Raw genomic sequence first — 15,684 nt, 5'->3', positions numbered from 1 at the left:
TCCGCCCATGTAAATTTCTAGTGTAGACCTGCCGTAAGGAACATTTCCTGAATGGAAGATTTTAACTTTGAAACATTGAGAGACTTCTCCTTTCCCCTCCCCCTTGTTCCCACTTTGTCCCTTTCCCACTCTCCATTATGTTGTCCGATCTGCTACTAGATAAATTGCTATTTACTTGTTTCAGACTCAAATGGACTCTTAGTGGTCTAGGAGTCCTGTCTAATATCTTTTAAATTCACTGCTGTGTTTTACTGGTTTCCTGGTCCACACCCTGGCTTCCACCTAGTCGGGAGGGGGAAGCAAAGCGCAAAAGCACTCGCTTCTTGGATGAATTCCCAGGATCGACAATAGACACTTTTTTCAGATTTGATGCATTCTTTCCAGTATTTCCTCTCTTCAGCTCTTTCATTAACAAGTCTAAATTCCAAGGCATGACTCATTAATCTCTGGGCTGTCAGTTTGCTCTGATGGGGGCTGAGAATACTGGGGCTCGAGATGGACTTGTATTTTCTTCTCCTCGCTGTGATGGAAATTTGCCAGACTGACATGCAAATGGATTGGGACCTCAAAAGTCAACGTCCATTTGTTCTTGATGCGGGGGTGGGATTGGACAGCTCAAAAAATTTGTAACAAATGGGCCACTCGGCCTGCCTTTACAATGCAGCTAAAAATTCAATCCTAAGTCAGCTGAATATCAACCAACAGGTGAGGCCATCTGCGGGCTGTTGGGCAGGCAGCCTTTGCAAGATGAACACGGAAGTCTTGCTCTAGCTCCCAGTAAACAAGGGGCCAAATTGCAAAACTCTCCATCAGGACAGACCCCATTTCTTAGAATACAGAGGATCCAGGATTGGAACTGGTAATGGATAAGATCCCTTTTAGCCTCTCAAAGTAATCCTTCCCGTTCATGACTGAGGCATGTTGGCAGGGAGTATTATGTTGCTGAGAAGTCTTATGGCACTTCCCATAGTGTATATGTTCTGCGCTGTATAAAAGGGCTTCACTGCTTATGGCTGTGAGTCCTGGCATCTTTCCTTACAAAACACCATTGCTGGGGGGGGGGGGGGGTTAAGTTAAAAAAGATGATGGACCATTTCAAATAAGGCCATAGAATCTACCTCTCCATAACTCTGCATGGAACCAACCACTCCCACCAGAATGTCCTATCCTGCCATAGGAAGGCCGAGTGGGGTACCATCCTGGGGCTCAGAACCATAGCACACAGGACAACCATCCTGGGGGGCCCCTCAGAACTTTCACATAGAAACCTCATCCTCACCAGCATGACATTTATGGCTTGTGAGGGCGATTTTTAGCCCAGGATCAAAATGTCAACCGTGGCCCAGAAGGTGGAAACTGTATCCACTGCTTGTTTAAAAACGCCATGCAAACAGCGTCTTGGAGGTACCCATTTGCGATGCACATCTTATTCTATTGGTTCTATAAAATCCAGGAACTGAGCTACGTGTTCTTGAGCACCATCGACTGGCTCTTTATCTGTTAACTAATTATATGCCTATGTACAGGCACAGAGCCACTCCGGTAATGCTACTGACATGTCGGACGCCAGTGAATCCTCTAGTGCTATGGCTAGAAGGAGACTTGTCCAGTAGGTCTTTGGTTGCTTTTTATTTGTATTGGACTCTTAAAAAGGTTGTGCGTGTTCTTGGAAGCTTGCTGTTAGCTTTCTGTCGCAAACAATGGGGTGAATTCCCTTCCCCTTCCCCACGCAGACCCAGATTAGTAAGGGACCTAGACATTAACACATCCTAATCAATTTGCCCTCTCCTTTTTGACACTGCATTCTAGCACTTCCCAGAAAGTACATGGAATGGGCATTAGGGATTAGTGTTTAGTCTGGAGAACTGGGGGTAGAATATTAACCTGTTTCCCCACCTGCCTACCTCACAGAAGTCTTCTGAGAATTAATTAGCAAAAGGTTGCAACAAAGCCCAAAATAAACGCTAAGGGCCTTATTTTCCCCATTTGGCCCCTTGTGTCGACATTTGCACCTGTGCAAAGTGGCTACTCAATCAGAGCGGTAGCATTTCACACCTACTTCATGCTCACTCTGTGCAGGTGTAAATGATGACACAAGGCAGATGGCAGTGGAGGATCAGACGCCAAGGGTTAACAACTGCTTGTTGCAGAGATAGCACAAAACATTGTTTCAGCGTAGCTCCTGTCTGAACAGTGGCAAGGTTGAAAAAATTTCCCAGTGACAGAATGATAAATATATATATCTATATATACACACACATGCGCGTGCTGTTTGGAATCCAGAAGACATTCTGCACCAGGACAATTTTGTAGTCAGATTAAAGGCCTGACCCTGTCTCTTTAAATTCAGCCTTGTTAGCTCTAAAAGAATGCACATGTGTAACTGGGGTTGCCTCCAGTGGACAGTAGCAGTGATTTCCCCCAAGCCCATTTCCTTATCAGCACCAGGTAAAGCTATAAACATTCAGCTTTGTCGCTTGGTGCTAAGTACAAATGATTTGCAGCTTCCCAGCCGAACGAGAGGGGGGGAAAGTGACACCGCAGGCTGTACGTGGCCCCCTGTGCTGTTGTGTTTCTTTGAAGCCAATCCATCGAGGCCATCTTTGACTCCGTGAAATAAAGCAAAACCAACGGACTGGTAAAACACGGGTGGAAACTGGGGTCAGGTCAGTCATTCTAGAATAAACCTGTGGGCTTTTATCAGACTCCTATCTGGCTGCTTGGCTGGCAGGGGGCCAGGTCTAGCCAGCTTTATTGCTGGTTGGGAAGTTTAGGGAGAAGATCCTGTGACCGCGCCAGTGAAAATTCAATTTGAATGTGAAATGTCGTTACATGTACATGCATATTCCTCTGCATACATGCTTGTGGGTGTGTGTATACATATTTGTGCAGGCATATATATCACATGCATGTGCGTACATTTGTGCATGTACACAGGCGACATGGCTCTTGTATCCATGCACGTGTGTGTGTGTGTATGAGCATGCGTGTACATATGTCTGCCGCTAGGATTACTTAGGTGTTGGTCCCTATGGACTTGGCAGTGAGCGTTTTATTCCTCGTAGCGACTCTGGGGCAGAAGGATGCTGGTAGTCCATCTCCATCGCTGACTGGTGGGTGACTTTCATCAGGTCACGTCACCTCTCTCTCCCAGTGTTTGGAGACTGATGGGTGAAATGCCCTTTAGGAACCCAAACGATGGTTGCTATTTTAAATAGCAAGGGGTTCTGGCTTTGGGATTTTCTCTTTTCTGATGTCCAGTGTTTACTTTTAGACACATTGTGGCCCAGGGGGATTTGATCCTGATATGGGAAACTCTATGCAGATTGCACATTGGATGTGCATGAATGTAAAAGGATGTTGAGCCAGGGCTAGGAGGGAGAGTGTCTTGCCGGCCGGTGTTATGCAGACCTCCTCTCCAGCTCTGCCAATGCAGTTTGCTCCTGATGTTGCTTTGGTGGCAATGGGCCTTCCCTGAGTTGCTTAATTGTGCAATGGGTGTGAAGTGTAGACAGCAGAGAAGCCCCATCTCCAGAGGTCAAGAGAGAAGCCAGTGTTAGAGATTCACTACACCACATGGAGTCCCCACAAGTGCTAGTTCAGTAGGAAATAAAGATTCATGCCTGGCTTGGTGCTCAGAATTATTTCAGGTGTCCAAATGGACTCTACTTATTATCTCTATCCTAGAAGGACCCAGCCAAGATCAGCACCCTATCCTGCTAACCCAGGGTTCCTGAGACTCAGTCCAGCCCTAACCATTGGACCACACTGCCGCTCAACACTCTGCACCTTCCTCCCACATTGTTCTTTGCATTAAAGCAATGGAATTTCTTGTGTTTAACAATTTATTATTTTTTTATTCCAACTTTTCATATCGCAGCTTCTGCAAGCTGCAGCCTGCAGGCTCCCTCTCTGCTCTTATGATTTGGTCTGGAGCCCTTTTCCCCACCCTCCCTCTTGACCTCTGCAGCCAGCCCTCCATCCTTCCACAACGAAAACTGCCCCCTCACCCATCCGAGCTTCAATTTCTGACTTGCTCTTTATTGGAGCTAGGCCTTGAACAGCCAAGTTCAGTTCCATCTGTGAAATAAATGTCCTGCAAAGTTCAGGGTATTTGGATCCAGGGGGTTGGTTCAGGCCTCCTTTACTCATTAGGGCCCCTGTTGGAAACCAGACAGTAGCACAGTCCGAGTTTACGATTCTTGTCAATGGATGAAGACACACAATGACATCCAATCTTTGTTCTCGTTTCTCTTTAGATTCTAGAATCTCCAGATCCTCGAATCACAGATCCGCGGCGCACCTGGATCTCATTTGTACATCGCCCAGACGATGGCAACAACTCCAAAAGGAAATGCAAAGGGAGAGACAAGAAATTAGTAGGTTACCGCTAGATATGACACCGCATCACAAAAATCTGTGTTCTGGGCCCAAAATTTCCCCTTGTACGGCTGTTGTAAAAGGTGCTCTTTGTGTGCCTTCCCACCCCAGAGATGGCTGCATTTTAGTGGTGCTATATGTATATATAGTTTGTAAAGCGTTTCGGGAAACTAGGATACAATGTGCTATATAAATGTAAAGTGATAGTTGTGTCTGTATGCACGAGTGTGTGTTTGTGTATTCATATATGTGTTTATATATACTGCTATTCTCAAAAAATCTTTTCAAATCACCTATTTCTTGTGCTGAGACTTTCCCTTTAACTGACAGGTATTAAGGATCCATAACAAAGTGTTTTAGCCTCCACAGGCACAAGATATAGCAGTATGACCTAGTGGATAGAGCACTGGACTGGCAGTCAGGAGACCTAGGTTCTATTCCTGGTTTGGCCACTGCTGTTCTGGGGAGCTTGGGCAAGTCTCTTTACTGTTCAGTGCCTCAGTTTCCCCATCTGTAAAAAGGGGCTAATGATACTGACCTCCTGTATCATTGATACTGACTAAACTGTTTTGAGATCTACTGATGAAAAACGCTGAATAAGAGATGGGTATTATTATTATTTTTCAAGGTTGATGTGTTAATCAGTTTAGGAGCCAGGTCTCTCATGGAGACCCGCTTCCAGCGATACGGAGTAGTTATTTCTCCTTTCCAGGAGCCCTAGCTGACATCCTTGACAGTCACACCAAACGCCCAGCCTCACGTATTTATGCCATCCTTATGTACTTGCCATATTCTTAGGCTTGGAAGGAGTCGATTTTTATCAGTAAATGCCAGTAAACGTCGATTTCACCATCCACATGCAGATCAAGGGGAAAATATTTCCATCCATCGTGACTGAAATTTACAGATAGGCACAGTCAGAAAAATGCCACTGGAGAACTAGTCCCACCTTGACGTGTATGAAACGTATTGACGTGCTGGTGTTAGCAGGGTGCCCGTTAGGTAGGTTTGACTTCTTGATCTCAACATCTACTGCCATGAAATAATTATCCTTGGGCCCTCTCCGCGAAAATTGAAATGGAAATCGATTAAAAATTCTGCCAAGTCTAACTGATTTTATGTAACTATGCAATAGGGTGGCTCTGCTGCTGCCCTAGGGAGCCAGCAGGTGGCGCACATGGAAATTAACAAACCCAGCCCCCAAAAGGCTGGTGACATGCTACCATCAGTGATGCTGGAAGGTGAAAACAGAAGCAGCAAACCCAAGTGTCGTCCGTCCCCCGTCCCCCGTCCCCCCCGGTCCCCAGAGACCCAAAGTAAGGGCCTGGCCTTGCAACCTCTTACTCGCATTGCTACTCAGGGGAATAGACCCCTGGGTGGCATTACCTGCTGGGCAGAGAGCCAGCACGAGACCTAGGTGCCACACCAGACCTTTACTTGAACCTGTCGTGAAGAAGGTCTCCTCAGGTGACTGGTAGCTCTGCAGGATGTAGCCCTTCATTTCAAGGGGGCCTTTGGTGTGTTGTTGAGAGTTACTGCCTGGATCTGATTCCCATTGTCTTGGCTCCTTCCTTAGCGTGGCCTTGTCGGGCCCCCAGGACCGCCGGGCCCCCAGGGACCCCCAGGAGCACCAGGGGCTGAAGTCACCCAGGAAGTCCTGCTGCAGGAGTTCAAGGAGATACTAAAAGGTAAAGGCGCTTGGAGCCACATGTCTGTCTCTCCTTCTCGCCCGCAAATGCGGCACTTACAGCCGAGTCCCAGGTTAGCAGGAGCTCTTCTTGTTAAGGCCCCGTTTCAGCACAGTGCTTAAGTATGTGCTTAAATCCCATTGACTTGAGTTCATGAAGGCAATGGGGCTCTGGGCGGGTGCCCAGCTCAGCTTGTGTGCAGAAGGTTGCAGGATCTGGCCCAAGTCGGTCAACCTTTCCCCCTCTTCCCATCAATGATACTGGGGAGAGGAATGGCTTAGGATGGTCCAGTTAAGTGTAATAGGATGGAATGAACAATATTGCCAATGACAAGTGTTCATAAATCAGGAGACAGGTGTAAACATCATAAGACTGGGGGGTGGGGGAGATTGTGAACGCTTTTTATTCACCTTCTGGATTTGGAAGCATCAGGGTGCAGTGGGGTCACATTTTCGAGTTTTATCCCTGCAGCCATGAGGGCTAGAAACATACTTGTTTATCAAAAAGAAAAGCACAGATTTTCCCATGATTCCAAGAAGGCCAGGAACTGGCACTTCAGGAACAACCCCAAACATCGTGAGATTGGTGCTAGAATCATGAGAGTTGGCAACACAGAGCTAAGCCAAGTACCTTTTTAGGCAGCGCAACTGCAATAAAGGTCCAGAGTCAGATCTTTTAGACTGAAATGGTCTGTCCCAAGGGGAGTAGTGAGAGTTCCTTCGACTGGGTCATTTAAATTAGGACTGGAGAAAGCTTTGGAGAACACGTGTAGGGAACAATGTATGGACTAGAAGATGTAAGCAGGTCTGTCCATACTGGCCACGTTAGGGCCTCTTACTATTATTTATTATTTGTATCGCAGTAATGCCTAGGACCCCATTGTGGTAGATGCTGTATAGAAGAAAAAGATGGTCCCTGCCCCAAAGAGTTTATAATCGAGTTTAAGACAGGAAACAACAGAGGGTTACAGATGTATCGGTGGGGGAGCACAAGGAAATAAGACCATGCCAGGCAGTGGTCTCAGGAAACTAGCTTCCTAGCTGTTGTCAATATTTTTGTAGGCATTATGATAAAGGGGGGATCTGAAGGTTGGACAATGAGGTGGCTTTGCAGATATGTTTGAATATCATTGGCTGCCAGCATAAAAGTGCCTCAGTGTAAATAAATATTAAAAAAAAAAAGTTTTTATTAAAATTGTGTAAATTAGAAAAATGCTCTCCCCCTACTGCTCGGATTGCTTTGTCCAAATCCAAGCTGGCCTCCCATTCAATCTCTCTTCTCTTCAGAAACCATTGAACGGCGGGCATCTCTGGCTGTCTCAGCCCACCCCAGCCAACTGCCCCCACTCCTGCTGTCACTGGAGGAGACCTCGCCCTACAAACGGGTGGAGGAAGCGTTCCACTGCAAACTGAAAGGGCAGGTCGTTGTGGACAAGAAGACCCTGGTTGAACTTCAGAACTTCCAGTCGGTGAGCCAATGTCACAGCCTGCACTTGCACTGTCCTACTCAGCTCTTCTGTGTTGCCTTTTGCCCATGGGGCTCTTATGGAGAAAGGGAGAGCTGATTCCAGGAACCTATCTCAGGCCTGGCTGCTGGGAGTGAGCACTTGTCTTAACAGCTGGTCATGGTTGGGAAAAGTAGCATCTTCTTCCCCACCATGGCCAATTCTACCACACTGAAATTAATGGGGTGTTTTGTCATTGACTTCATAGTGAACAAGAGTGAGCACTATATCTGCTTCCTGAGTGCCTACTTTGATCCTAAAACTCCTCTCCTTGCTCACCTCCTACATCCAAACAATTGTCAGTTAGGTCCCCATTGTAGAATCTTTATTACAGCTAATTCTGTTCTGTTCTCTTGTATCTAGGTTCTTACACCATGCTCATCACTGTAGTCTCTGATTGCCTTCCAGTAGTTATTATAAGGGTTTGTCTGCACATGGAGTTATTTAAGACTAGCTATTCCAGACTAACTCCATGTGTGGACACTCTTATTTCCAAATTAGTTAATCAGGAATATCTGTTCCATATTATATTCATATTTTACCCTATCCCGGAATAACTTTCACGTGTAGGTAAGCCCGAAATGGCAGCAAGGACCCTCCTGTGCCTTCCAGGCCCTGGTGTGAATGTATGACTCCAGCAGTTACAAAAATCAGCATTTGATGTTGTTTGTTCGATGGGTCACACTTTAGATTAAGCTCCCATTTATAAATGGCTTAGAAAGGGTCACTAAAGGGTTAATCAATGTGATAAGGATAGTATAGATATGAGCAGCATGTTACCGATGGTTACAAAGCCATCGGTAGGAGATGCTATTGATGGTTTTAAACTAGGGTTATAGGCAACCTGTTGGCAATTGATTACCCATGTATTAAAACATCTATGAATCCTTTATACATTATTTGTAAATGGAAGGGTAATGTAAAGCTTGCCTGTGAGCTGCAAAGGCGGGAGAGAGTGCTAATTATTCTCATTATTACTGTTGGGCAAACTTGATGCAGGCACAATGGACATACAATTCCATGACACCATTTTTAGAGTCATTTTCCAGAGCCCGACCGAGATTTTTAAGCATCTTAACTGGCAACAAGTAGGGCTGTTGGTTGCCATCAGTCACTCAGTCAACAGTCAGGTGTGTTCATACTGTTAATTAGTGACTGTGCTGCACCCCAGAAGTGGCTGCATTTGCATGGCAGCTGTACAGACTCCTGTCTATGAAGGGGCCTATCCAACAGATCTTATTCAGATGAGTAGTCCCATGGCTAATGGGACTCCTCAGGGCTGCAGGATTAGAGAGACAGGTTGTAGGCCTGCAGTGGGGACTTCTGAGGCAGGGTAAGACAGCTGCCCAGATTTTCTGCAGGTGCTGGCACAGAAGCAACGTTGTACTTGAAGCGTAGGTTGTACTTGAAGCATCCCAGCGAGAGAGAGGTGCTGCCTTGTTAATTAGGAGTGAGAATGTGAATAGACCTCTTAGCAATCAATGTGTGGGCTGGGGCTTCCCAAGCCTTGTCATCAGCGCAGTGAGTCTGATTACTCCTGGCTCCAGAGCTGATGTGGGAGGGCTGGTAGGTCAGATGGGCCTCTGTGTGCCAATGCTTCATTTCCGCTTCTGGACAAGAAGTGCCTGGGTTTAGCTTGTTATCTAAGGCAGTGTCTCTCAACCAGTGGTACGTGCACCCCTGAGGTACGCAGAGGTCTTCCAGGGGATACATCAACTTGTGTAGATATTTGCCTAGTTTTACAGCAGGCTATATAAAAAGCACTAGCAAAGTCAGTACAAACTATAAATTTATACAGACAATGACTTGTTTATACTGCTCTATATACTATACCCTGAAATGTAAGTACAATATTTATATTCCAACTGATTTATTTTAAATGATATGGTAAAATGAGAAAGGGGGCAATAGTTCAGTAATAGTGTGGCTGTGACACTTTTTTATATTTTTATGTCTGATTTTGTAAGCCAGTGGTTTTTAAGTGAGGTGCAACTTGGGGGTATGCAAGACCAATCAGACTCCTGAAAAGGGGTACAGCTATCTGGACAGGTTGAGAGACATGGCTCTAAGATATTGCTCTTGGTGATGGCGGACACTCTGAGAGCATCATCTCTGGGGAAATCGGGGTGAGAAGAAGGAAGCCCATTGTCACTGATTTCATAGAACTAAGATCTCAAGGGTTTGATGCTTATCCAATTAAAGTGGGGAGGGAGCAACTCAGCTCCTGACCCAAAGCCCTTTGAAGGTCATGGAAAGACTCCCATTGGTTTCACTGGGCTTTGGATCAGGACTTAGCTATTCTAAAGTCTCCAACACTGGAGAGCGGTGCCTCCATTCTCCTGACCTGGGGTGCATTCAGAGGGCAGCAGGGCTTTCTTCTCCCTGAGGCAGAGACTTCATAAGTCCCGTCCCTCTGTACTATAGTTATTCCCCAGCGATATTCCCCGGTCTTACTATATCCTCTCCCCTCACACACACACACACACCTGCTGCTGCTCTTACAGTGCCCTCAATCGTACAGCATCTGAGATGAGCGGGTGGTATTTTTTCCCCTCCCTCTGAGCATTGTCTACAATGCTCCAAGCACTCTGCTCTCCCAAGACCATTGCCTCCCATGGATGCGTTGCTGGGTGGGATCTGAGTTACTACAGAGAGTTCTTTCTTGGGCGTCTGGCTGGTGAGTCTTGCCCACATGCTCAGGGTTTAGCTGATCGCCATGTTTGGGGTCGTTAAGGAATTTTCCTCCAGGGCAGATTGACAGAGGCCCTGGGGGGTTTTTGCCTTCCTCTGAAGCGTGGGGCACGGGTCACTTGCTGGATGATTCTCTGCACCTTGAAGTCTTTAAAAAAACATGATTTGAGGACTTCAATAGTTCAGACATAGGTTAGGGGTTTGTTACAGGAGTGGGTGGGTGAGATTCTGTGGCTTGCATTGTGCAGGAGGTCAGACTAGATGATCATAATGGTCCCTTCTGACCTTAAAGTCTATGATTCTATGATTTTGCACAGGGAAGCTTAGATCAGGCACAGCTTGTAGTGTGCAGTGAAATTCCGGCTCTACGTCTGATTTGACTGAGGTCCAGGGAACATCGCTGGAGTGATGCCAAACTCACCAAGGCTAAGAGGGTTCTCAATGTGATTAGAAGCCTTGGGTAGGTCCAGGAGGAATCCTGGTATCTCTCATGTTTTTAGGTCAGGCTAAACTCATTCTGACAGCTGAATTTTAACACTGGCTAGGCGGTCAGAGGGCTTTGCTGTGACTGCTTCACAGACTAGTTTCCGTGTTCTTATTCTAAGAATCCGTCAATTTAATTTTTAAAAAGAAAATCTTTCCATCAGGCAGCACCCAGCCCACATCTTAAATGATGCTTGATTCCCTATTCCCACCGGCAAGTAAATTACACAGTGCGTGTGAGGCAGGGGGAAAGAGAACCTGAGCTTGGATTGTGGAGGAGGGCTGGCACTAGCTTGTTATTTACATGCTTTGGGGCTGCTTGTTGAAATTAACTGAGAGCAAGTTGCAAATTTCTCGCGGATTACTCCCCGCAGCAATTATGGCAGCTGTGAAATGAGTTGTGCTAATGTCAGGCAGCGAACTCAGCAGGGAGTTATAATTGGTGTGGCGTTTGCTGAAGCATACTGTCCAATGAGTCCTCTTCCTTCCAACATTCCAGATTGTCTGTTTCCCCTCACAAAGAGTAACAAAGCCGCAGAGGACATGAAGAAACAGGAATGTTTTAACAGCAGTAATTTACTGGTGCCTGCAGTTGCCTTCCAAATTCAGCCAGTGGTTTTGGAATTAAGTTGCTTCTTCTGTTAGTTTAATTGCTTTAATGAGAAAGGAATGGAGAAAATCCCCGGCACAGTTCTACCTACACACACGGGGCCTGACTCTCCTTTGCTTACAGGAGTATAGGTCAGGCGTCACTCTGTCAAAGACTACGGGGCCACATTGAGATAAAACCAGCATCAGAGAGAGTAAAGCGCTTTGAGAGCTAGGAAATACAAGTGACTTGCACTCGAGAAATGTTGAGAATGATTTTTATTTCAGTCGGTTTTTATTTTCTTTCTGTTTAGAAACAATAAGAAGAGCTCTCGGGCTCTGTGCGCTCTGCCAGGGATTTAAAATGGCCACCTGCAATGCATGTTTCAATCAGCTCAACCCTTCTACCACACAGCAGCTCTTCATACAAATACCAGCATATCCATATGTCTGCCACCGCTGTGTCACCTCAAAGATGAGGCCAAACAAACAGGCCCCGGAGTGCACTGGAAAAGCTGGGGGCAGGAGGGCATTTGAGGTCCCTGGGGTGCTTACAGAACATCCTCTGTCGGACAGCTCTTCCTTGTTCTATGGAAGGGGATCTCACATCAGTGCGGTGATGGCAACTTTGGCAGTGTATCATGGGGAGAGAGACTTTCTCTAAGATAGGTCTACTAGTGTAAAGTCATAAGCATAAATACCAGGCAATTCAGTTCTGTCAAGGTTCCTTAGTTCTCTGGGTCTGGATGTGTGTACAGATAACTTAGATGTGGTACATGTATTTACATATATAAGCACCAGGACACTCCAGCAGCTGTTCTGCCTGCTAGAATGGTGCAATATAAACCTTGCAGAGGTAGTGGGGATAGCGCTTGTCCCGACGCGTTTAAATTTCACATAATGCCCTTGTGGTGGAGGCAGAGTCTCTGAGTAATTTGCTTTGTTGGCCCATCAAAGCTGTTTCTGATTCTCCCTGACTCCAGCCAAACCGATCTTGAGTGGGCCAAAACTAACAATAAACACGTCGCATTGAGTTTATTTTAGCTTAAATCAGATAATCCGCTGTGAGTCTGACTTGAGACCACTTCCTTGCGCCGGGAGACGCTGTGCTTCGCTCGAGTTTTGCCTGCTATTTTCCTCTCGGATCCAAACTCTGAAGAAATTTAAGCTAAATATAGATTCCGTAAGAACTCAGCAAGGCTGTGCAGTGCTGTGGGCGCGAGAGAATCAGTCCTGTCTTATCAAAGCCTAGAGTGGTAGGAAACCTCTGGAGGCCCAGTGTTGTTGTCTCCTCTGTGTCTGCATCACAAAACCCACACACAGCTTGGCACTGCAGAGACCCAGGACTGCCGTAGTGGGAGTAAGGCTGGTCAGGAGACTCGGGAGCACTAGGGAGTCCCAGGACTGGAACAGTAGGGGGCACTACAAGTTCAAGATGTCAGTTCTTGGCAGAGCGAAGGGGCTCCAAGGACTGGAAGAGGGGGCGGCAGTAGGTCAGGATTGAGATGCATTGGCAAAGCTGGTGTTGGAAGGGGGGGATGCAGTACTAGAATAGCAGAGAGTCCGGGCCAAAGTGCATCAACAGAGCTGCGTGGGGGAAACCTGCACAGCACTCAGCTGCCTATACCTGATACTGGCCAGTTCTTTTAAATCCTCCCCTTTCCTGGGCATGAAATCCACACAGAAGGAGAGCCCTGCCCATGATAGGATAAGTTTCTAGGGAGAAAGGAGAGGCCTGGCAATCCCTTCCCAACCTTCACACTCATCTGCTCCTCGCTCACACACACTTTTTCTCCCTGCGATGGGTAGAGATAACGATGGTTCTGATTGCTGGGGGATTTTGTTCAGCCGTTCAAGGTTTGCTGTTCTCTTTTTTTCCCCTATAGCCTTTGGCCAAAGGAGCTTTCCTCCGGGGATCAGGCTTGAACCTGGCGACTGGGCGCTTCACAGCAACTGTGTCTGGCATCTACCAGTTTTCAGCCAACGTTCACATTGGTGAGTGTTGTCCACTGGAGCCTCTTCCAGTTTGGCACGGTGAGGGACTCTGGAACTCCTCAGGCTGCCTCATGGAGGCTATTCAATCTGAAGCATGTGTAACGACCGCCCATTGGCATGAGTCGTCAGTATCATACAGACCTCCACCACTTGAGCTAGCAGAGTAACTCCATTAGGTGGCAGCAGCAGTAGGGTGTTATCCTCTAGTGGACCAGCCACTAACGGTATGGGGGGCATGGCATGCACTTTGCCACTGTATTACATAGGGGTTACACCATGTCAGGGTTCCTTCCCCACTCTGAACTCTGGGGTACAGATGTGGGGACCCACATGAAAGGCCCCCTAAGCTTATTCTTACCAGCTTAGGTTAAAACTTCCCCAAGGCACAGATTCCTTTCTTGCCTTGGGATCGCTGCCGCCTCCAAGTGATTTAACAAACAATCAGGGAAAGGACCACTTGGAGTCCTATTCCCCCAAAATATTCCCCCAAGCCTACACCCCCTTTCCTGGGGAAGGCTTGAGCATATATTCTCACCAATTGGTTACAAAGGGACTACAGACCCAAACCCCTGGGTCTTAGAACAATGGAAAAATCAGTCAGCTTCTAAAAAAGAAGGATTTTATTTAAAGAGAAAAAGGTAAAAGAATCACCTCTGTAAACTTGGGCTGGTAGTTAACCTTACAGAGTAGCAGAAAATTCAAAGAGCACAGAGGAACCCCCCTCTAGCCTTAGTTTCAAAGTTACAACAAAACTGGGATAAACCTCCCTCTAGCAAAGGGAAAATTCACAAGTTGAGAAAACAAAGATAAACTAATACCCTTTGCCTGGCTGTTACTTACAAGTTTGAAATATGAGAGACTTGTTTAGAAAGATTTGGAGAACATGGATTGATGTCTGGTCCCTCTTAGTCCCAAGAACAGACAGTCCTCTCTGCTACCATAGGATGGTGCAGTCTAACGAAGGGATGGCATTTTATAACTCTACAGACATTTTCCTGCCTGTCTATAGGTAACTGTGCATCAGACCTTTACGTGGTTTTTGGTGCTGGCTGGAGCTGGCTGAATTATTCAGAGTGAACAATTTCCCCGTTGACTCTCCAGAAAGCACAGTGTCCATGGACAGTAGATCACAACCTTGACTCATTTTTTTGCCAGTTGGAATTTTCTGGCAGGGCTTTCGTATGAATGTGTTTTGCCCTTGGGGTTGCTCGGGAACTCTTCTCTGAGAATAGCTGTGTGAATTCGCTGTCTGAATGGCACAGGACTTTCTCGGACTGGGTGGCTCTAACTCTTTACCAGCTGTCCTGCTGCCGCCCAAAATAAATCTCATTTCTTAATCAGCCAAATCTCTGTTATGGGCCCTAAATTCACTTTCGTATGAAGAAAACTTGTCCTCCATGAATGATTGTGGAAAGCATGGGCTGGGCGTGTGCAAACAGAGGCAAACATGGCTAAATTGAAAGGACATTCAGAACCCACCACAATGTTCACTGATGCTTAGGCCTTCTATTCACTCAACAGTGATAAAGGGCAGTTCAATGAGAAACCAGGGGGGTACTTCTCTTATGGAACCATGACATGCTGCTTACAGCCTAACGTGGTTGAAGATTTGCCATGTTGTAGAGGGAGTTTCTTTCTTTCTTTCTTTCTTTCTTTCTTTTCATGGTTTGCTTCTTTCCAAGACCACAGTGAGCTGAAGAGCAAAGTGCAGCTCCGAGCCAGAGACAATGTCCGTGTGCTGATCTGCATCGAATCCCTCTGTCATCGATACACGTGAGTCACTGCAATGCAGTTGTTAACCTGTCACAAACTGCCCCTTTCTCAGCTACTTTTGGCAAATGCCATGGATACCCTCTGTGAATGCGGGACAAATCAAAAACCTACTGGACCAAACATCTCAAAAGGCCCAGGGTGTTGATCCTTTCAAATTCAATAAACAGAATGCCTATTACCCCTGGATCTCCTAACAAATAAAGCACTCATCCCTCCTCTATGCTGTCAGGATTCAAGGCTATGATGAGCTATGGCAATGTTGTCTAGTGGCTGGGGGAGGGGACACCAAATCGGGACTGGAGTCTTTGTGGGCTAGTTAATGAATTTGAATGCATGGACTCTGTGAGCAATGGGACCAGGATTTTGAAGTCGATGGGAGTTTTGCCATGGTAATGAGGCCAGGGTTTCCATATTGCTGCTGTGTGAGATGAGACAAAGGAAACTGACCTTCTTCTTAGCCCTATGGCTTTTGGCCTCTCTTCAGGGCTGGGGTGAATCCATCCATGTGGCAGTTTTAACTGAAGCTGCCTGACTTATTACCTGATCTGCTCGTTAGACAATAGAGGCCTTTGATTTTCATCA

General features: G+C 46.5%; 1 protein-coding gene across 2 annotated transcripts in view; it reads left to right on the top strand.

Annotated features, from left to right (window-relative positions):
* The window catches only part of C1QTNF12 (C1q and TNF related 12), a 38,137-nt gene that overhangs the window by 12,442 nt on the left and 10,011 nt on the right, over positions 1-15,684 (top strand). The window contains exons 2-6 of one of the 2 annotated variants that reach the window (XM_074975291.1): positions 4,260-4,379; positions 5,957-6,068; positions 7,355-7,536; positions 13,221-13,329; positions 15,012-15,102. In XM_074975291.1, coding sequence (XP_074831392.1) covers positions 4,260-4,379; positions 5,957-6,068; positions 7,355-7,536; positions 13,221-13,329; positions 15,012-15,102 — 614 coding nt within the window. The remainder of the gene's footprint in view (positions 1-4,259; positions 4,380-5,956; positions 6,069-7,354; positions 7,537-13,220; positions 13,330-15,011; positions 15,103-15,684) is intronic. The other variant, XM_074975292.1, reaches the window with a different exon arrangement.

The sequence above is a fragment of the Natator depressus genome, chromosome 18 (assembly GCF_965152275.1).
Source record: "Natator depressus isolate rNatDep1 chromosome 18, rNatDep2.hap1, whole genome shotgun sequence".
NCBI classification, from domain to species: domain Eukaryota; kingdom Metazoa; phylum Chordata; order Testudines; family Cheloniidae; genus Natator; species Natator depressus.
Note: the sequence above shows the minus strand (reverse complement) of the source record. Positions and strands in the feature narration are given on the sequence as shown.